The sequence below is a fragment of the Eleutherodactylus coqui genome, chromosome 1 (assembly GCF_035609145.1).
Source record: "Eleutherodactylus coqui strain aEleCoq1 chromosome 1, aEleCoq1.hap1, whole genome shotgun sequence".
NCBI lineage: Eukaryota > Metazoa > Chordata > Amphibia > Anura > Eleutherodactylidae > Eleutherodactylus > Eleutherodactylus coqui.
Genome location: NC_089837.1, coordinates 70256600 through 70280304, shown reverse-complemented (window position 1 = coordinate 70280304; position 23705 = coordinate 70256600). Strand labels below are relative to the sequence as shown.

The 23705-nt window shown below is 47.1% G+C and overlaps 1 protein-coding gene across 1 annotated transcript in view; it reads right to left on the bottom strand.

The window, feature by feature from the left end:
• The window catches only part of NBAS (NBAS subunit of NRZ tethering complex), a 616392-nt gene that overhangs the window by 360590 nt on the left and 232097 nt on the right, over positions 1-23705 (bottom strand). Inside the window, exon 30 of the mRNA XM_066597064.1 lies at positions 15327-15556. Coding sequence (XP_066453161.1) covers positions 15327-15556 — 230 coding nt within the window. The remainder of the gene's footprint in view (positions 1-15326; positions 15557-23705) is intronic.

Below are 23705 nucleotides of genomic sequence, written 5' to 3'. Positions count from 1 at the left end.
ATTTCGTAACAAGCCCCACTGGGGCGCTCCTACTGCTTGCATGCAAAACTGATTAGCTGACTACCACCTAGGGAAGAGGGTATATAGCAAAAGGGAGGAGCCAACTAGTTTGTCTGTTTAGTGTCCGCCACCAGTCAGCAGGTGCTATATACCAAGGTCAAAGCTGTGTCCTCCAATGATACAGACGAGAAAGAGACTTCATGGTAAGTTCTTAGCAAAATCTAGTTTTCTTAACAACTTAATGACCTGGCTTTAAAAAATATATATTTATACCTTTCACGATCCATAACTTTTTCAATTTTACATCGATAGAGAAATATGGGAGTTCCTGATTTTTGCAGGACAAATTGTATTTTTCAATAGTAGCATTTGTGCACCATAAAATATATTGTATAACCTTTAAAAATGTTTAAATGGGCTGAAAAAGAAAAAAAAAATGAAGTGAAAATGCACCATTGTTGTTAGCGTTTTCTTTTTACAGCAAATAGGAAGATGTAACAATGCCTCTACGGTGCCACCTACTGGACAGCAATATATATGCAAATCAATACCATACCTTTTAACAAGCCTTGTAACAACGACTGGGAATATAAACCAAAGCCTTCTCCAAAAGGAAAAGATAAACCATGTACAGACAGCCTGCTATGGGGTTGTTCTCCCTCATCAGTGTGCAGTAGGTTGCTGGTTTAGCTGGATGATGCCTTCCAATAGGTGGCGCTGTAGAGGTGTTGCTCCATATATCCATTTAAATACATTTCCCAGAGGAGCATTCATGGCCTTCTAGTTTCCTCACTTAGATGCTCTCCTGCCCTAAGTCTACATGCCTCTCACCCAACCAAACCAACAACCTACTGCACACTAATGAGGGGCAAAAACCCTTAAAGGGGTTGTCCGGCGACACAGGGTAAAAATTTTTATAATGCTGCTGCTTCCCTTTCAGTAAGGATAGTAACACACAGCATACAGGGGCTCAAACCGGCAGGCAGATCAGCTGCAATGTCAGTTTCTTACCTTAGAATCTGATGTTCACTGCAGCTTTCAAAGATGGCGCCTCTGTGCTGCCTTCCCACAATGCTCTGCACTCTCCCTCTTCTGTGTGCGCGCTCCCGATGGCAGTAAGAGGCATGAAAAAGCAGGATTTCATGGCCTCCCTCAGCTCACGTCCTAGCCCCGCCCACGACACGCCCACCTCTATTGAACTGCTCTACAGTCTCTCCCCGCCCCCTGCTGCATACTATACTCAGAGGGGTTGTAGCCAGGGGACACTTATACACTCATGGTTCAGGATAAAATCCTGGCATGAGTGTATAGTGAATGGAGAGGGGCTGGGGAGAGCCGAGAGAGAACTCTTCTGCAGCCCCCCACTGCAAGGCTACCTACTGCCCCCCCACCTTGCTAAAGTAAAGTAAAACAAAACATTTCCCCACACACACATGCCGTCATAGTGCCCCTCCCACAGCGACCCCCCCCCTCACAATGACCCCCTCCCCCCACTTCTGTCAGCCGGGTCCCTGCACACACACACACACATCACTGCACCCCCCCCCCCTCTTGCACACATCCATCCATCTCTCCCTCTCCACCCCACCCCCCACCCCCCTTCCCCCGGGACTTCTGACAGCCGGGTCTCCAGACACCACTAACACACACATCACTGCACCCCTCCCCCTGCACACATCCATCCATCCATCCATCTCTCCCTCTCCACCCCCCCCCCTTCCCCCGGGACTTCTGACAGCCGGGTCTCCAGACACCACGAACACACACACACACACATCACTGCACCCCCCCCCCCCTTGCACACATCCATCCATCCATCTCTCCCTCTCCACCCCACCCCACCCCCGCGAGAGCCCGCCCCTCCACTCATTCTTACCTTGGAGATGAAAAGCCAGCAGCCACGCCTCCCCTGCAGGCAGAACTGAGCTTCCCAGCGGCTGAAGTTCTTCTGCACATGCGCAGAGCTGTGCTGGAGAAGCGTGTCCAAGTCGTCCCGACAAGAAGAGGACAAGAGACTTGTCGGAACCCATGGCAACCGAGGAGCAACACAGGGGGGGGGCATCCCAAAAGGTAAGTGAATAACTTCTGTTTGCCTAATTTACAATGCACAATGTATATTACAAAGTGCATTGTAATGGGCAAACAGAAGTAATGAGACCTAATGTTTATGGCCGGACAACCCCTTTAAATAGTTTGCCCAGCGATACCAATTTTATGGGTTTTTGTTTGTGGGTTATTTTTTAATATTTCACTAATTCTTAAAAAACACAACTTTAAAAACAATTACGTTTATATTAGCACTACTTTAGGGTACACACAATTTTTTTTTTTTTAAACAAGCCACTCAAGAAATGCACTTCTGGCATTACATTTTTTATGACATTTAACATGCAGAATAAATGTCATATTTTGATAGTTCGGACTTTTACAGATGCAACAATGCCACTTATGTTTGACTTTTTTGCTTTGTTTTTTTATGCATCTACTGTGAAAAAGTTTTACTTGACCTTTTAGTAATTTTTGCGTTTCTTTAGTTACTATATCGAACTTGAATTTGTGATAGTTTGATCACTTGTACGACATACTGCACTACTTCTGTACTAAGGTATATTATACTTCTGCCGGTAGCTTATTAAGCTCAGCCACATACAGCGCTTAATGGGCCGCAATATATGACAAGCCTGGGTGACTTCCATATACCCCAGGCAGCCAATGCAACCCTCATGCTGCGCTCAGTGTGCTGCAGAAGTGGATTGTCTTTTCTGGTTGCTTAAGTAAATTGCCACTGACATTGCACCAACTATAAATAAGCTATAGCTGCCATCCCACCTCTCACTTCCTGAAAGGTCGTGCTTACCTGATGTGAGTGGCCCAACTCGCCTCATGGCAGATGAGCCTCTGGATGGAAGGGGGCACTTTTCTATAGTTTGCCTCTGGCAGCGGAGAGGCTGAGTTCACCCATGCTCCTCCTTCCCCTCTGCTGTCTATACACTATTATGGATAGCATGCTCCTTCCCCCCCTGTTGTCTATAGACTTTTATGGACAGCATGAGCCATTACTCTGCTTCAGTTCCTGTGTTCTGTTGTTACCTATGTTGGATACATTTAGACAATAGGCAGTCGACTTGAGAAACCTCTAATGATCAACACTTTACAGGGAGTTTTCAGTATAAGCCTGTCATTTTAGATAAAGTGATTTGTACTTTTGCTTGTTATCACATTGGCCATCACACCAAATAAACTTGTCTCAAAGTGCAGTGACTTTTTAATAATTCATAGATACTTTCACAATGAATAAAATCTGTAGAAGATGAAAAAGAAGTCCTAAGTGCAAAGTGATGAAATTATGAAGAACTAAATGCAAAAAAAAAAAAGGGGGAAAAAATTAAAGCGACCTTCCGATCCTGCAGAAAAAAATATGGATGAAATGCTTCTCTGACTCCACTGTATATCAGTATGCTTTGGTAGTCTAAGACACTACGTGCTGCTCCAACAGGACAGCACTGGTTAATCAAAGCAAGTGTAGGTCTTAGACTAATGGCCCTTTTAACCCTTTCCAATCCAATTTGTATCCTGGTTTTCCTAGGGGCCTTACTCTTTTTCTGCCGTTATACAACGGCGCTATATGCTGGCTAAAGCCAGTACTGCATGAGGTGACAGGTTGGATAGGCTCAGACAGCGAAGAGGCTGGCAATATACAGTAAGAGAACCCTGAAGGACGTCTTCTAACATCAGAGCTGTATAGCCTTAAATCATAATGTCTTCAGACGTCAGACAGTGGATTGGAAAGGGTTAACGGGTCAGGATTTTGGAGATTTGTGTTTGCCCGACAGAACAAGCTGGTGACATCATCACCCGCTGATTCGCCCGTTTAGACTGCAAGATTCTTACTGATAATGGTGCAGTCCTCGGGCACTTATCATTCAGTGGTTCATATTCCTATGTGAAACACTAAACAAGCAGTGATTAAATGGCACGGTAAGCGCACGAACCGGCGCTGGACTTTATGCCGACAAAGCTAACGACGGGCGATTCTCGTTTGTCTTTCAGTCATTTACCCGAGTTTAAACAAAACGATTATCGTTCAGTTTTGTTCGGTTGCACAATTTCCTGAACAATCATCGTTCTGTCTAAGCGACGCATAATGATACTATGCAGTGTGCATCATGAACTTACAGAAGCTGATGAGGCCGCCCTTCGTTTGCCCAGGGCTGGACAGTCGCTCTAAAGCATGAGTCAAAAGTAGTGATCAGCACTCAGTTATTGCTCGATGCGGTATAATGGCAGCACTAGAGTTGCTACCTGCAGTTGCAGTAAAGGAATTCGATGTGCCGTTTTCAATGGAGGCAAGTATGCGGACACAATGAACCACAGTTTGGGAGATGTTAAAGGGGTTGTACCAGGATCACAAGCTATCCCCTTATCTACAGTACAGTGGATAAAGGCCCATTTAGACACAGTGGTTATCGCTCAAAATTCGCTCAAAAGCCGTCTTTTGAGCGATAACCATTGCATCTAAACACCTGGCCATCGTGCACTGTTTGTGCACTATCCGTTCATCGGTGATTTCTAGCAAGCTGACTGTTATCAGTGCTGCATGTGGATTCTCTCAGCGGGCGGCGCTCATAGTATTCTTTCAGCTGGTATCCTGCTGGCAGTTCTCAGCGGGATACCAGCTGAAAGCTCTGAGAACAATTTAGCTGTCTGCATATACAAAACAGCTGCATTGTTCTCGGAGCTATCGCAGCGGTATCCCGCTCTGCCTGCATAACTCTTATGTGGCTAATTAGCAACTTAAAGTTATGCAAAGATGATCATCGTTCCGCGTAAATGGGCCTTAACGTGTTGATGTGGGGGCCTCAGCACTGGGACTGCCAACAATCCTCAGAATTGGCGTACTGCGTTCCCCGCTCTTCTTATTGCTGCCTACTGCACCCCCTGCAGTGAGAAGGAATCTGATTGGGGTGCTAGGTGCGCAAGTGTGCTTCCACTCCATTCGCTTTCAATAATCAAGTCGGAGATAGCAGAGCAGAAAGCCTTCGGGTATTTCCATCAGCCTCATTGAAACGAATGGAACCATTAGTGAACATCCTCGGCCAGTGCTCCATTCAGTGACCCTGACCATGACAGGCAGAGGGGGACACATGAGCCCCATTCTCGGGATCGGCGAGATCCCCACCAATCCTGTGGATAAGGAATAACTCGTAATCTTGGTACAACCCCTTTAAGAACAATCTAAGGTTTAAATTAGAAAACTCAACTTATTTCTTGAAAAATCCCTAACGTACAACAGCTAATATGGCCAAAACTGGAAGGAGCAGATGCCAACATCTGGGCTGAGTTGGAATTTTAATATTCAGATATGTTGCAGAATGAAAGAAGAAACCAGCATAGAATGTATTTATTTTTTTAGTAATGCATGACATATCCTGCTGAAGTTATTTGCTAGAAAAGCTGTCTCTCAATTAACACCTAATTAAGCTTCATTACGAAGTCCCAAATTCATCATTAATGGCCTGAGTTGTGAAATAACTTCATCACTTAATTTCATATTTGTAAAAACACCTACTCAGCTGGAAAGTCGGAATAATAAAAGTTAAAGAGCAAATATTAATATGCCAACCGCGAGGAAAACCACGGACGGGCGTGTTCCTGCGTAGACGCTGTACACGGATAACGTCAACTCAGCCAAATTCCGGTGACCGCGGCAAAAATGCCAATGCTCACGGGAGATGGGGAAAGTACGAGCAAGGTCATTGCAACGGATAGTGATTCTCAACTCTGCTCCGTGCACCTTACCATTACCGCACAGGAGATAAGGGTCCTTAACATTTGCCTACATGTATAATGCATTAACACATCTTGCGAGTGCACAGCTCTCATCTAGATTCTCCGTAAAGGAATGCAGGTTTGATTTTTTTTTTTCTCTTGACAAAGGAGGACAAACGAAAAATCAATTGCTATCAACACCCTGTCATGAGCAATTATATCAAACAGAAAAGGAGGCCTCACAAGGCAGAAAGCGGCTAGCGTGCTTATTTCTAGGAGAACAACATTGTAATAATATCGTAATCTTGAGGAGGCTTTAAAAGCCGGGAGATAAGTGTTGTGGAAGATGATATATTTACGGAGGAGGCCCGTCACTGGTGTTCCAACTCAATCTAATTTCACATCCTTCTTCAATTTCAGCAAGACTGTGATGTATGACTATCTTTGTATATACACTGTTCTACCGAAAGTATTTGAACACACCTATCAGTAGAATGGGTCATGTCCTATGTGCCAGCTATAGTTTGTGATGGGAACAGCCCGTTATTGGATATGCGGGTCATACTGCACACAAGCCATAGATTATAAAGCATTGGCCCGTCTACAACTGTGCAAGGAGCGTTGTTGAGCAATGGAACAATATTCAATGGAGTCACGAATCACGCTGCTCCATTTTCAAATCAGATGGGCGTACCTGGGTTGGACGAAGCCTGTGGAGTTAGTTGTGCCAACAGTTATGTACGGCGGAGGTTCTGTTATGGTCTGTGGATGTTTTGCGTGGCATGGTCTCAGGATGTTGGCTGTAGTGGCAAGAACCAGGAACATGGAGATGTACATTGATATTCTAGACAATAATGTGCTGCTGACAATGCGACAATACTCTGGGAATGCTCAGCCATACTTCCAACAAGACAACGCGCCTTGTCACATCCAACGCTGTTTTGCATTGATTTGAGGATATGGATGTTCGACGATTGGACCGGGTGCACAGAGTTCCAACCTGAACCCTACTTAACAGCTTTGGGATGAACTGGAGCGCTGGGTCAGAAAATATGAACAGTGCCCATCTTCTTTCAAAGAACTTGCTAGATATTTGCAAGATGAATGGAGGGAAATACCAGTTAAAGTGTATCACATGTTAGTAGATAGCATGATATGGAGAGTATCTGAAGTCATTAGGGCTAAAGGAGCCCCACTAAGTATTAACATATGGAAATAAACACTACTTTTGATAGGTTTGTGTACACTGCATGGCCATTTTATTACAGATCCCCATCTGATGATATGTAAGACCTCATTTGGCATTCAGAACCATAACAATTCATTGTGGTGTCCAACCACAGGTATCAAAGGAGATGCTTTTCCACTGCTCAGTGATACAATTTTTGCACTCTGTTGCCCCCTGGAGTCTTCCGCTATTACAGTCCATGTACGCTAATGAACAACGAGTTGTGTGCTCAAACATGTTAGTTCTATGTGGTTGCAATTTGCTTGACTGTGTACCACCTGTTCATTTTATGAATGGTCCCAAAACATTTCAGTTGACGGGCTCCCATTGTCAGTGCCAAGGCTACAGGGGTGGCAGTCGCACTTGGCCATGGGTTCCCACAGACTCATCTGCCACATATGAATACACCAGTATTATCATGAACTGCATATGGTAGGTGTGGGCCCCCTTTTGCAATGGGGCCCAAGAGCACCAAGATACACTTTTGCTCATTGTTTGGTAAATTGGCCAATTATAGATACGAGTTGGACAATTATTGTCCATTGTGTCATAGTCAGAAAATTTTCTTATAATTGTACAAGACTTTTTCGCCTCATTACCACTAGCGCTCCATCCGGGACTCTTCAAAGAGTTCTATGTATGGAGAAACTGCAATCTAATTTAACAATGAGTTATTCTACCTGCAGGAAGATTGGCTTAAAAACCAGCACATTATTTAACTAAAGAAAGTCAGATTCCTTGTGAGGTTTTGACCCGATTCGAAACTAATTAAATCACTGGTAAGGCACAAATAACGGGAGACTCTGCTTATTAAAAACTTAGCCGGTACGATAAAACTTTCCTAGTTTAAACTGTGAACTTGTGTTATTGCTGTACTCAGCTAAGCGCCGGTAAATATTCCATTAAAACTTCTGAATGCCTCGATACACAGTGAAAAAACAAAAAAGAGAGCGGCTGCTCGGAGCGGGTCACATAGATCCACCTAAGTTATTCAATTAGAGAGAGTGTCTGCAGGATTTCTCTATGAGACGAAAACTCATTTCGGAACAGACTGCTACAGTATTAAGTCAATATACACACGGTGCTTCTAAGCGGTATGGATTGCTCTAACGCGCTTAAAGCTTATGGCGCAGCAAAATATTAATAGGATACAAATGCAATAAATCCTCCGCATATAAAAGGGGCTTTAACAGAAGATTAATGGGTTAAACAGTGCGAGTACCCTAGGTGCTACCGAGCAGCGCTGCGCAATCAGAGCAATGTACCGTAGAGTTCCTATGTAGAGATGAGCGAATGTACTCGTCCGAGCTTGATATTCGTGCGAATATTAGGGTGTTCGGGATGCTCGTTACTCTTAACGAGCACCACGCGGTGTTCCGGTTACTTTCAGCTTCCTCTCTGAGACGTTAGCGTGCTTTTCTGGCCAATTGAAAGACAGGGAAGGCATTACAACTTCCCCCTGTGACGTTCAAGCCCTATACCACCCCCCTGCTGTGAGTGGCTGGCGAGATCAGGTATCACCCGAGTATAAAAGTCGGCCCCTCCCGCGGCTCGCCACAGATGCGTTGTGAGATAGCTGAGGGACAGTGCTATCGTGTTGGAGCTGCTATAGGGAGAGTGTTAGGAGTTAGTGTAGGCTTCAAGAACCCCAACGGTCCTTCTTAGGGCCACATCTATCCGTGTGCAGTACTGTGCAGGCTGCTGTTAGCAGTGTTGCATATTTTTTTCTTTTCAAAATCGGCTGTCTGCAGAGCATTGCGCCTTGCAGTAATACTACAGGGAGAGAATTGTGTAGGCAGGGCCAGAAGACATATATTATTGATTGAATATAGTCAGTGGGCCCTCCGTTTCCCAAAAAGGGAAACATTCTATTTGTCCTGCAGGCTTGCGCCAATTTATTTCCTGCCTGGGAAAAGTAACCACTGTGCTGCACTTCATATAACTGCATTTCTGTGCAACACATATCTTATCTGATTGAATATAGTCAGTGGGCCTTTTCTTTTTAAAAAAAGGGAAACATTCTATGTGCCCTGCCTCTGTCAGTCCTCAGCGTTCTGTGTACGTGTGTGGTGGGTGGAGATAGTAAACAAATCATACGCAGCCAGCTACGTTTAACAGCAGGCTTGCGCCAATTTATTTCCTGCCTGGGAAATCAAATCACTGCTAATACACCATGCTGAGGGGTAGGGGTAGGCCTATAGGACGTGGACGCGGGCGAGGACGCGGAGGCCCAAGTCAGGGTGTGGGCACAGGCCGAGCCAGTGCGGTGGCCAGGGGTAGAGGCAGGGCCAGACCGAATAATCCACCAACTGTTTCCCAAAGCGCCCCCTCGCGCCATGCCACCCTGCACAGGTCAAGGTGCTCTACGGTGTGGCAGTTTTTCACAGAGACGCCTGAGGACCGACGAACAGTGGTGTGCAACCTTTGTCGCGCCAAGATCAGCTGGGGAGGCACCACCAACAGCATGCGCAGGCATATGATGGCCAAGCACCCCACAAGGTGGGACGATGCCCGTTCACCGCCTCCGGTTTGCACCACTGCCTCTCCCCCTGTGCCCCAACCTGCCACTGAGATCCAACCCCCCTCTGAGGACACAGGCACTACCGTCTCCTGGCCTGCACCCACACCCTCACCTCCGCTGTCTTCGGCCCCATCCAGCAATGTCTCTCAGCGTAGCGTCCAGACGTCGCTAGCGCCACAGTTTGAGCGCAAGCGCAAGTACGACGCCACGCACCCGCACGCTCAAGCGTTAAACGTGCACATTGCAAAATTGATCAGCCTAGAGATGCTGCCGTATAGGCTTGTGGAAACGGAGGCTTTCAAAAGCATGATGGCGGCGGCGGCCCCGCGCTACTCGGTTCCCAGTCGCCACTACTTTTCCCGATGTGCCGTCCCAGGCCTGCACGACCACGTCTCCCGCAACATTGTACGCGCCCTCACCAACGCGGTTACTGCCAAGGTCCACTTAACAACAGACACGTGGACAAGCACAGGCGGGCAGGGCCACTATATCTCCCTGACGGCACATTGGGTGAATTTAGTGGAGGCTGGGACAGAGTCAGAGCCTGGGACCGCTCACGTCCTACCCACCCCCAGAATTGCGGGCCACAGCTCGGTGGTGGTATCTGCGGGGGTGTATGCTTCCTCCACTAAACCACCCTCCTCCTCCTCCTACGCAACCTCTGTCTCGCAATCAAGATGTGTCAGCAGCAGCACGTCGCCAGCAGTCGGTGTCACGCGGCGTGGCAGCACAGCGGTGGGCAAGCGTCAGCAGGCCGTGCTGAAACTACTCAGCTTAGGAGAGAAGAGGCACACGGCCCACGAACTGCTGCAGGGTCTGACAGAGCAGACCGACCGCTGGCTTGCGCCGCTGAGCCTCCAACCGGGCATGGTCGTGTGTGACAACGGCCGTAAGCTGGTGGCGGCTCTGCAGCTCAGCAGCCTCACGCACGTGCCATGCCTGGCCCATGTGTTTAATTTGGTGGTTCAGCGCTTTCTGAAAAGCTACCCACGCTTGTCATACCTGCTCGGAAAGGTGCGCCGGATCTGCGCACATTTCCGCAAATCACACACGCACGCTGCCAACCTGCGGACCCTGCAACATCGGTTTAATCTGCCAGTGCACCGACTGCTGTGCGACGTGCCCACACAGTGGAACTCTACGCTCCACATGTTGGCCAGACTCTATGAGCAGCGTAGAGCTATCGTGGAATACCAACTCCAACTTGCGCGGCGCAGTGGGAGTCAGCCTCCTCAATTATTTACAGAAGAGTGGGCCTGGTTGGCAGACATCTGCCAGGTCCTTGGAAAATTTGAGGAGTCTACCCAGGTGGTGAGCGGCGATGCTGCAATCATTAGCGTCACCATTCCTCTGCTATGCATCTTGAGAAGTTCCCTGCAAAGCATAAAGGCAGACGCTTTGCGCTCGGAAACAGAGCCGGGGGAAGACAGTATGTCGCTGGATAGTCAGAGCACCCTCCTGTCTATATCTCAGCGCGTTCAGGAGGAGGAGGAGGAGCATGAGGAGGATGAGGAGGAGGGGGAAGAGACAGCTTGGCCCACTGCTGACGGTACCCATGCTGCTTGCCTGTCATCCTTTCAGCGTGTATGGCCTGAGGAGGAGGAAGAGGAGGAGGAGGAGGATCCTGAAAGTGATCTTCCTAGTGAAGACAGCCATGTGTTGCGTACAGGTACCCTGGCACACATGGCTGACTTCATGTTAGGATGCCTTTCTCGTGACCCTCGCGTTACACGCATTCTGGCCACTACGGATTACTGGGTGTACACACTGCTCGATCCACGGTATAAGGAGAGCCTTTGCACTCTCATTCCCGAAGAGGAAAGGGGTTCGAGAATGATGCTATACCACAGGGCGCTGGTGGACAAACTGATGGTAAACTTCCCATCCGACAGCGCTAGTGGCAGAAGGCGCAGTTCCGAGGGCCAGGTAGCAGGGGAGGCGCAGAGATCAGGCAGCATGTACAGCGCAGGAAGGGGAACACTCTCTAAGGCCTTTGCCAGCTTTATGGCTCCCCAGCAAGACTGTGTCACCGCTCCCCAGTCAAGGCTGAGTCGGCGGGAGCACTGTAAAAGGATGGTGAGGGAGTACGTAGCCGATCGCACGACCGTCCTCCGTGACGCCTCTGCCACCTACAACTACTGGGTGTCGAAGCTGGACACGTGGCCTGAACTCGCGCTGTATGCCCTGGAGGTGCTTGCTTGTCCTGCAGCTAGCGTCTTGTCAGAGAGGGTGTTTAGTGCGGGTGGGGGAATCATCACAGATAAGCGTACCCGCCTGTCAACCGACAGTGCCGACAGGCTTACACTCATCAAGATGAACAAAGCCTGGATTTCCCCAGACTTCTCTTCTCCACCAGCGGACAGCAGCGATACCTAAGCAATACGTAGGCTGCACCCGCGGATGGAAGCATCGTTCTCTCTCACCATCCAAAACGGGGACATTTCAGCTTCATCAATCTGTGTATAATATTCCTCCTCCTCCTCCTCCTCCTGCTCCTCCTCCTGAAACCTCACGTAATCACGCCGAACGGGCAATTTTTCTTAGGGCCACAAGGCTCACTCATATAATTTTTCTAAACAATTTTTATACGTTTCAATGCTCTTAAAAGCGTTGAAACTTTAACTTGAACCAATTTTTCGTTAAACTGGGCTGCCTCCAGGCCTAGTTACCACTTAAGCCACATTAACCAAAGCGATTAATGGGTTTCACCTGCCCTCTTGGCTGGCCATGGCCAATTTTTCTGATATACATTAGTACTGTTGATACAGCAATTTTTGTGGGCCCTCGCCTACAGTGTAATCAAATGAATTTTTAGCCCACCTGCATTACAGCTGACGTTACATCCGCTGTATTGGGCACTGCAATGGGATATATTTATGTACCGCCGGTGGCTTCCTGGCACCCACCCATGCTGTGGGTCCACAGAGAATTATAAATGCATCTGTTTCCACATCTAAAGAACCCCAGTCAGACTGGGGCATGCAGTGTGGGCCGAAGCCCACCTGCATTAAGCACGACATTACTACCTCAGCTGTGTTGGGCAATGCAATGGGATATTTTTATGTACCGCCGGTGGGTTCCAGGGAGCCACCCATGCTGTGGGTCCACAGGGACTTCACAATAGGGAGTTGTACCTGCCTGTGTCTATGAATTAAAAACCGCGGTCTGACTGGGGCATGCAGACACCTTGACAGAATGAAGTGTGTGGCACATAGGTTCCCCATTGCTATGCCCACGTGTGCAGCTCCTGATGGCGGTGGCACAGGATTATATTTCTCATTGCTTCTGTACAGCATTGTGGGCTATCGCCCCGCCCCTTTTAAGGAGGGTCGCTGCCTAGCCGTGCCAACCTTCTGCAGTGTGTGCCTGCTTTTCCTCTGGCAGACGCACTTATAAATAGACATGAGTGTGGCGTGGCATGAGGGCAGCTGAAGGCTGGGCAGGGACAGTTTGGTGTGCGCTGTGGACACTGGGTCGTGGGGGGGGGGGGGGGTTGGTCAGCATGTAACCCAGGAGAAGTGGCAGCGGAGTGTCATGCAGGCAGTGATTGTGCTTTGTTGGAGGTAGTGTGGTGCTTAGCTAAGGTATGCCATGCTAATGAGGGCTTTTCAGAAGTAAAAGTTGTTGGGGGGGGGGGGGCACTCTTGCCGGTATTGTGGCTTAATAGTGGGACCTGGGAACTTGAGATGCAGCCCAACATGTAGCCCCTCGCCTGCCCTATCCGTTGCTGTGTCATTCCCATCACTTTCTTGAATTGCCCAGATTTTCACACATGAAAACCTTAGCGAGCATCGGCGAAATACAAAAATGCTCGGGTCGCCCATTGACTTCAATGGGGTTCGTTACTCGAAACGAACCCTCGAGCATCGCGAAAATTTTGTCCCGAGTAACGAGCACCCGAGCATTTTGGTGCTCGCTCATCTCTACTCCTATGCACTACCCATGTACGGCGCGCACCAGGTAGTCAGAGATGTTTGCTTTGTCTGGGACTGGAGGGTCGTTTTAAAGGGGTATTCCAGAAGTTTTTTTGTCACATTTTTACCCATCCTTTATTTAAAGGGGTTATCCGAGTAGACTTTTTTTAAATGGATGCGCATGCGATAAGTTAACAAAAGAATCGGTGTTTACTGCTCTTCTTCCCCTGTATAACAATGAAGTGACTCAGATGAAGAGCCTGCTGTCAGCACAGGTTAGAAGTCAGGTGACTGCTGCAGCCAATCAGAATCTATAACATCCCATTTTAAACTCTTGGCATAATGTCTCCCAGTATGTGTTGCCCAGAGAATGGAAGTCACACGGCGGGCTCTGGTTGACGGGGGCAGCCACCTGAACTCCAGCTTGTGCTGACTTTGGAAAATTCACCAGAGAAGAGGGGTAAGTAGTGATTTGGCATTTTATTGCATGCCTAGTCAAGTATTTTTTTTTTTTTAAATAGGGTAACCCCTTTAATCATCACCTTTATTTATACAGTGCATACATATTTGGTAGCTCTTTATATCACTGGATATTATAGGTTCTGTCCCCATTGGGGCTGAAAATTAAATCTGCCAATCAGTATGTTTTTGGAGTGTGGGCGTAAACCCGAGCACCCAGAGAAAACCGAAGCAAACAGGAAAAGGAGGAGAACATACAAACTCCATGCAGAGGTTGGCCCTCGTTGGATATGAACCTAGGATCCCAGCGCTGCAAAGCAGCAGTGCTAACCACTGAGCCACCGTGCTGCCCCAATCCACTGGTAAAAAAAGGATAGATCAGTTGGGGTTGAAATGCTGGGATTCCCACCGATCCAGGAAACAGAAGGGTCCCTGATTCCCCTCGGTTTGTCACTGCAAGGATGTTTCTCTCAGCCGCCGTAACATCAGATTGAATAGAGCGCCGACTGCACATGTATGACCATCGATTCTTTTTATTTCATTGAGACGGAAGTAGCCAAGTGCTTTCAGCTCAGCCATCTCTGGCAGTCCAATTGAAAGTGAAAGGAGCTGCACTGCACATGTGTCTCCACAGCTCCATTAAATCTGATAGAAGACGCAACCCCAAAGTAAGGAGGAAGAGCAGTTCGTCATTCTCGGGATCGATGGAGGTCCCAGCAGTCCTATTCCCACTGATATATCAGTTTTCACCTATCCAGTGGATGAAGAGTAAAAAACAACCTTCAGTCTTCAGAATACCCCTTTAAGGTTTTAACACCATTGAAAACACGTCATTGTTTCCTGAAACAGTATTAATGACAATATAAGTAATTTAGACCCATAATATAGACCCATCTAACAATTATAATGAAATTATGAAAGGCCTCAGACCCCATTATAGTCAACGCAGTCTAATGGTTCCATTATAGTCAACGCGGTCTATTGCTTCCATTATGAGACGGATTCATTCATCCAGTGGATCCTGTTCCCTCGCTCCCATAACGGACCAGGAAAACAGAACCCTTAGCATTGATGTGAATATAGCCCAACAGTCCCTCTGAAAATTAGCTGGATGGCACCCATGCAAGCTCCTCCTCACTACTGGGGATGCAGTGAAGACATGGGACCCCCATTACTAGCATCAACGGTGGTCTCCGTGTTGAGACCCCCACTGATCAGTCTTTTATCGTCTATCCTCTTTGTAGGCGGTAATAGTCAATCTTAGGATTGTTAACCCTTTTAAAAAGTATCAGAGTTTACACTTCATGAAGCCGATAACCCTTGCCTAGTGCTGTGTATAATTATCCCATAAAATATGCATAATAAAAAAACATCAAAAAGCATTAAAAAAACAACACATTGATGACAATTGCGCTTTAAAAACATCCAGACATACCTTGCAAGATCCATACAGTTATCAGTGAGGGTAGCGGATGAATTAAAGTATTCTCTACTGGCAGCCAGCACCAGCTCCACGCTTTTCTGGTAGCTGACCCGGTACTGGGGCTTGCCTTTGGAGCTGATGCTTAGAGGAAGGTCTATGGAGGTTGAGCTACAGTGCATCATGTGTCCGGCCAGCTGGATGTTCTCGTGGCGGCCCGAGCATAGCAAACTCTCAGCAAATATCTGAAATATGTAAAGAAAGGTTTGAATGGTCACAGAAGGACTATCACATAGAGCACAGACAACAGATGTATGGCACTTATACACACTTCCCCATTACGCCAATGCACAATACATGTGGCCAGTTGTCACCCTGTACGTTCTTTTTTGCGCTCACACATTACGCAATTTTGACTCGCTAATGGAATCGGAACTGTGTCAGGAATTGTAATTCATATTAATCCTGTGTCTTATTCTTGCTACCAGTGGGGATCAAAGCCCCAAAACCAAGCGCCATATATTCACCAATGTGACCCCCTCCGATCCTGAGAACGAGAGTCCAGTATCCCCCTCTTATGTCAGACCGATTGAAGTGATGGCCACACGTGTAGCCACTGCTCCATTCACTCAATGGGTCTGAGCACCTACGCTCGGCTATCTCCAGCAGCCCCTCTAAAAATGAATGCAGCAGCACTGCGCATGCGCGACCATCACCCCATTCAATCTCCTCCTCACTGTGGCGGGGGGGGGGGGGGGGGGAGGGGTGTGTAGCGAGCCAGCAATGGGGAGGACATGGGACCCCTATTCTCAGTATCGGTGGTGATGTCAAAGGTACGACCCCAACCAATCAGATCATCCTAAGGGTAGCTGATAAAAGTTTAACTTGTTACGCCGCCTTTAAGCTATGGTAAGTAACTTGTAACTTGAAATGAGTTTGCGATGGCATTTAGTTTGCTATTCCTCAGAAGACGTCTTCTAGTTCAATAGCAAACAACCCACCCACCTACTCAAGAAATTGCGGTGGGAGAAGGTTGGAGGGGAGGATAAACAAACAGAGGAGAAGTCTCTAATGGAAAACGAAAGAGAGCTGCATGTGAAAGCAAATATGATAGTTCCTTCTGCTGGGCAATGAGGTAGCACTAACGTCGTAGAGAGAAATGGAAATAGATGGAAAGTGCGCCTAAGTTCATTTTTCATGGCGAGGCATCAGCGTCTAAACATGATATTATTTTAAACTCATCTGCGACGAGATGGGCCTCTCATTCACGGCAGCGGCGGCGGGGACATTGATGTATAGGTGCCGCGACTGGAAGTGCTGCTCCTGCTTCTATCCAGTGTAGATGTGGTTTACAAACACATTTCCCCATATCAGATTGAATATGTATGGGGCCGCGGTGAAGCTCCGGCTTGTATAATGTATGATGGATGCCGCTGTCGCCGCACCTCTGGGGTCTGTCCTTGGCGCTAAGCTTTCTGCCCTGTAGATGCTCTCTTAGCAATCTGATGAGCTCCTCTGGGTTTATAAGGCACGGCATACTAATGGCTTTCAGCACAGCCTTTGTTTCCTTATCTACAGACATTTAGACTTTCCAGAATACAAATCCTCCATTTCTTAAAGGGGTGGTCCAATTTAAGGATCTCTTGTAAAAGGTCCCCCTGCTATTTTAATTTTCTGGCTTCTATAAGGGACTCTAAAGGAGAAATAAACTTTACATTGCATGCATGGAAATCAATGGGGTGTCTAAGTACAAGGTTATATACATTGTATTCTAGTATGGCAGATTTCATTCTTTTTCACCCTGAGTTTGGGGGGACACAAGCAGCGAAACTTTTTCCCATGTCATCTGAGCACATTGTTGTTAGAAAGAAGAGGAAAGGCTATGGGAGGACTCAATCAGAGAGAGAGAAGAGGAAGCAGTACTATCTGCCCCTCATTATTGAGGGCTTATTTACACAAGCTTATATTGGCCGGTGTTTTTATGGCCGGCTGATATACGCTTCCATCTGAGCAATCCCCCCCTTTCCTCTATCCTCACCGGCTCTCTGCCTCTCTCCTCCACTCTGGCTGTCTGCAAAGGAAGGGAGCAAGATGGGGGCGGAGCTAAGGGATACAGGAGGGTGTTGCTATCTGTGCTGACATCATTTACAGGGAGGCAGTACTATCTGTGCCTATGACATTTCTAGAGGAATACAGAAGGCAGTAACCTGTGGCTATATTATTTAGGCCTCATGTCCAGCACCGAGACTGCTTCTCTTCATCATCTTGTGGCCGTGAATTGAAAACCCCCCGCCTCCTGGAAGCGCTGGTTGTGATTGGCTGACATTTAGCCAATCACAGCCAGCACTCGATAAATGGCTGTGATTGGTTCAAGTGCTAGCTGTCATGTTCTAAGCATCAATAACAGCCTGTGCTTCCAGGAGGTGCAGAGTTTTCCATCTCCGGCCAGAAGATGATTAAGAGAAGCAGTGCCAGGACCCAAGGAGAAGATGTGGCTGGGCTGACAGCACTTCTAAGGTGATGTATACTGCTTTTTTATTTTTTCCGGCAGCCAGGTCTTAGAATATAGTTTTGATAGTAGGATTTCCTACTGTCAAAGTTTTATCGCACCACACGAAAACCGCGTTTTCGTGCGATGCAAAAGAGAGGAAGGCTCCATAGGGAAACATGGGCTTCAAAACCTCGTGAGTCGCGGGCATATCGCTGGACCCACAAGGTTTTTATGTTGGGTTGTTGCATGCTACAAAACATCTCATGTGTGAAACAACCCATAGGAAAGCATGGGCTTCACATACATGCGATTTGTAGTATTGTAGCGACACAACAAAATCGTGCGACTTTGTCATTCCTGTTAACGAGGCCATACATCCACGATTTGCTATATTTTGTAGCCCAGGTTTTCCTATGGAGCCTCCTTGTTTATCACATCGCATAGCCCATTGGAAACCATGAGCTTCACATGCATGCGTTTTATAGCAATGATTTTGTAGCGAGATTTTCTAGCCTGTGTGCAAGAGGCCTAATGAGACATGTCATGCAGGGCTCCTGGAAAGTTGGGTGACAACTAATGGAATCATCATTACATTGTCACTCAGCTCTTCCAGGATCCTGAATGCCAACTGTAGAGATAGGCCTCATGCCCACGGGCAAATTCGGATTTAAAATCTGCAGCGTTTTTCCTGCACGTGGATCCACGCCCCATAGGGATGCACTAGACACCCGCAGGTAGTTAAATACCTGCGGATGTCATTGTTCCCTGCAGGCGCGGGTCCCGCATGCAGGAAAAAATCCGGACATGCTCCATTGAGGCGCGGGTCTCCATGGAAAAAGTCCGGATCCGCGGGAGACCCGCGCCTGATTAAACTCACCTGCTCCGGGCGATGCAGGTCTTCCTTCCTTCGCAGCCGGAAACTTCTTTATTCGGCCCGGCGGATGTGCCCGGCGCATGTGCGCGGAACGCAGCCAACGTGCCGAGCACATCCACTGGGCCGAAGAAAGAAGATCCAGCGGCAACGGAACGAAGACACGCACGGACCGCTGCGGGTAAGTATATTCTGATTTTTTAGCATCATGTCCGCGGGGCAGGAGGGACCCGCTACGGATTCTCCATGGAGAATCCGTAGCGGGCCTGATTTTCCCCGTAGACATGAGGCCTTATGCAAGCATGTATACCACATGCATAGCTATAACTACCGTAGTCAAATATGGCATTTAGGGCTCCTGGAAAGCTGGGTGACCAGTAATAAGATCACCACTACAGCTTTCCTGGATCCTGAATGGCAGGTTGACAAGTGGCATATAGTTCATTCTGAGGCGGTACTGCTGTAGTTTATGCCTCCTGTAACGCCTCCCTATATTTTTCACTATTTTCCTCCTCTAAAACCTGGGTGCGCCTCATCATCAGGTGTGTCTTCTAGAGCGCAGAATACACTGTATTATACACACACACCAAATGTTGTACAGTGCTGCGTATTACTGGCACCATCACCATGACTGCACTTCGTTTTCTCCCTGCATTGACACACACAATATTGAATGTAGCTTCATACCAGCAGACACATTAATTCCCATTGCTGTCAATTAGAGGAGGCAGGCACAATTACACAATGTCTCTCCTCTAATAGACAGCTTGTCACATGACAGGTATGAATATCACAAATTGTCACTTCATCACAAGGAAGCAATCTATGTCTGTTTTTTTTCCCCCCCATAACAAAGTCTTCTGGGGAATATTTTTTTTTTAGTCTGGAAGAGAGGATGTTAGTGAGAATATACACTGAATGGCCACTTTATTAGAGACTCCCATTTAGTAGCACATTAGATCTTCATTGGCCTTCAGAATTGCAACAATTCATGTGGTGTAGATTCCACTAGGTGGAGAAGTCGTTCTGCAGCAATGTCGGCCCCTGCGGACAGGAAGCTTCTTGTAGTTGCTACAGATTGGATGACGGTGCTGACATCTTATGTACAGCTGACAGGAAGGGTTCAGCGATTCATGCTGCTTGTGCCAAATTCCGACCTCCAATCAGCACGGGGCAATAAGAATTTGGGTTCATCTGACCAAGTGATGTTTTTCTATTGCTCAGTGATACAATGTATGCGTTCTCTTGCGCTCGTCTTTCTGTTTCTCTTAGGCCTCATTCACATGGGCACATTTATGCTTGGTTTTACATGTGTAAGACAGAGCTGGAACCCCATTGGTTTGCGTTGGTGTATTCAGACATGCGTTTTTCAAGTGCTCATTTACATATGTGAAAAAAGGCAGTATTACGGAGTGAAAAAGTCCATGAAAGGCAATGGGATTGTGTCAATACACATGATACTTGCGTATTAACTGTGTAGGTAAAGGAAAAGTCCTTGGTGTAAGCACCAAGTCATGACCGACTCCTAGGGTGACGTCCATCGTGACTTTTTCTTGGCAAACTGTTTTTTGCAGGGGTGGTTTACCAGTGCTTTCCCCAGTCATATTTTACCCCCCAGGGTACTCATTTTACCGACCTTGGGAGGATGGAAGGCTGAGTCAACCTTGAGCTAGCTACCTGAACCATGCAGAGATTGAACCTGCAACCTTCAGGCCGTGAGCAGGAGCTTAGGACTGGATTTCGGCTGCCTTAACACTCAGCGCCACATGGGCCTCATCATTCACAAAATCAGTGGGGCTTTCTTGCATTTTTTTTCTAAACGTGAAATACACAATGAATACATGAAAAAAAACAAACAGGGAGTACACACAGTGTTGGTCAGTGAAAACGCTTCCTATTTCACGGACCACAACTGTGCGAATGAGGCCTTTCGAAAACAATGCCGCTGGAACTGGTTGCCTGCTGTTATAGTCCATCTGTGCTAAAGAATAGCAAGTTGGGCATTTTGACACATTAGAGCGATTCTTGACATCCTCCTCTTTTTCGCCAATGACTTATTTACACCCCCGGGATCCTCTTCCACTGGATTTTTTCCTCTGTCTCACCATTCTAAGTATACTCGCCAAACTGTTGTACAAGAAACCCCTCCTCCCCAAAGTTGGCAGAGTACGACATCCTGGCCCCGGCTAGTCTAGTCCTGATGACCAGGCCTCACGGGAATTAAATCTCCATACAGGGATATGCTAATCCGGAAAAGGCCGGGGGGTCTGTAAGAAAGTGGCCCTTCAGTGCACAGTAAGCACACTATGGTAGTGGAGCATACGCACAGCGATAACCCTAAAGTGTCCCAGTTATAGTTTTTGCATAAGCTAGTAGTACATGTGAATATATGAAGTTTTGCAATATACTGTATTAGTTTGTTATAGAGCAGGAGGAGCTGAGCAGATGCATATACAGCTTTATGGCAAAAGATTCAGTATAACGTGTGTTTTATGTATTTATAGTTCTGAACAGTCCGATGGGCGGGGCTATCACTGATTGACATCTGTGCATCCAGTCACAGTGTGGGATCTTTTACACCTGCTTCTATGATAGATTACCATTTTCTACTAATAACGAATTGATGAAGTGACTCATTTTGCGCCTGCACAATATTTTCTTTACCACTGCTGAAACCCGGGGCCCATGCACCATGCAGGAGTCCCATCGGGGCGGGCTCATGATCCCTTTCCTTTTTATCTTCCCGTACCTGGCTCCTTTTGGATGGCACGATTGTCGCTTGCACGAGTCTGTAACGTCATCACCAGCCCTTCCCTCTCGGACTTAGTGTTTAACATTCGCGATGTCGGGAGGGGTAACATCTCTCCTTAAAGAGAGGTGAGTGAGGAGCCTTAAAGGCCACCCAAGCCACATTCGCTATGTGATACACTGAACTACGAGTGGTTAAACAAATAACAAGTTAACGAGCAGACGATGGATTTTATGCCTGCAGAAACTGAACGACGGACGAGAAGCGTTGGCTCGCGTTTAGACTGATTACCGTTCATTTTCACTCATTTGAATGATTGTGCCGTCTAAAAACACCTTAACCCTTTAGTGACAAAGCCGGTTTGCGCCTGAATGACCAACTATTTTTTCAGTTTTTTTTTTCATCACCACATTCCAGGAGCCGTACCGTTTTCATTCTTCAGTCGACTTAACGGCTTGTGTTATTTTGGGGGGAGGAAGTTGTATTTTTTAATTACATCATTTTTGGGTACATATAAGTGTATTGTATAACGTTTATTGATTGTAAAGGGGAGGGGGGGGTGATATATATATTTTTTTGGGGCATTTCGTTTTTACGGCATCAGGTGTGCAAAATAAATCATGTGATAACATTATTCTCGGAGTTTGCACGAATCCGATAACGCCAAGTTTATACTGATTTTTTTTTTAATGTTTTGCTAATTTTGTACACAGTTTTTTTTTTAAAGATTGGCTTTTAGTCGCCGCATTTCGAGCGCACAAACTTTTTCCATGCACAAGTTTTGTGTGATTGCGTGACGCCCATAACTCGCACGTGGGAAGAACCCATTATTTTCACTGGATACATTTACATAAGGAATTTCTTACTGATACTGCAATGTTTTGATCTTGCACCTATTTTTGGCCTATTCTGCTGCAAGAATCACCCATAATTAGGAGAATATGTAAAAAAAAAACTGCACCCACACGCCATGCTAATTGAGTGTGAAGCATATTTGATTTTTTTTTTTTAACAAGTGTTAAAAATGCATGTTACAGCTATGCGAATTGTGCACATTTAACACCAAACCGCATCACAGATGCATGAAAATCACAGAAGTGTGATACATGTCAGATTTTCTCAGACCTGTATGACATTTGTCCGTATAAATATAGTCTAACATTATGTTCTTTTTTTCAAAGGGCCACTCTAATTTTTTTTATTAAATTCCTGATGTAGCTATCCCCCGGGGGCAGAGGCGTGTTTGGAGAGTGATATAGTCAATGTTCAATACTTCCACAAGTAAATTGTAGATCCCCATTAGGATGAGCTCCCTGCCTGGCAATGTCATCCAGTGTGCTGCTTGTGCAATGTATGCGGTCCTTGATCAGCCGATCGAGGGTGCATACTGTTGCACAAGATATGTGCCCATCGTACATTTAGAAGCCCAAATCCTGGATCTAAATGAGCGACTGGCAATACTGAGATCCATTGACAACATGGAAAGGAGTTTGGTGCTCACTGAGCAGGCACTCGCTGGGGTAGAGGCGGGGGCGGGTGGTAATATGGAAGAGCAGGGGGAACAGGCAGTAAGCTGAGTGATAGAAAGGAGGGGTAGAGGGAAGAGAACCAAGAAGGCTAGTCCTGAACTGGCACAAACCAACAAGGCTGCAACATTGGCAGATGAGGGGGATGCCATTACAGAGCCAGCACCACTGCAGCACGACACGCCCTCTGAACGCCAGGGGGATGACTGCTCCAGTGAGACGGGGACGGGGAGCGCAGGGCAGGCTAGACAGGTTCTAGTGGTGGGGGACTCAATTATTAGGGGGACAGAGAGGGCAATCTGCCATAAAGACCGGGATCGTCGAACAGTGTGTTGTCTTCCTGGCGCTCGAGTTTGACACATCGCGGATTGGATTGACAGATTACTGGGAAGGGCTGGTGAGGATCCAGCGGTCATGGTGCACATTGGCACCAATGAACAAATAAGAGGTCAATGGAGGGCTCTCAAAAATGATTTCAGGGACTTGGGGTCCAAGCTTAGGGCGAGGACCTCCAGGATAGTTTTCTCAGAAATACGACTTGCACCTAAGGCCACACTAAAAAGGCAGCAGGATCTTAGGGAGGTAAACAAGTGGCTCCAGACTTGGTGTAAGAAAGAGGGGTTCGGGTTCCTGGAGAAGTGGGCTGACTTTGCTGTCGGCTACAGGCTCTACCATAGGAAAGGGGTGCATCTTAATGGGGAGGGTGCAGCTGTGCTGGGGGAGAAGACGGCTAGAAGGCTGGAGGAGTGTTTAAACA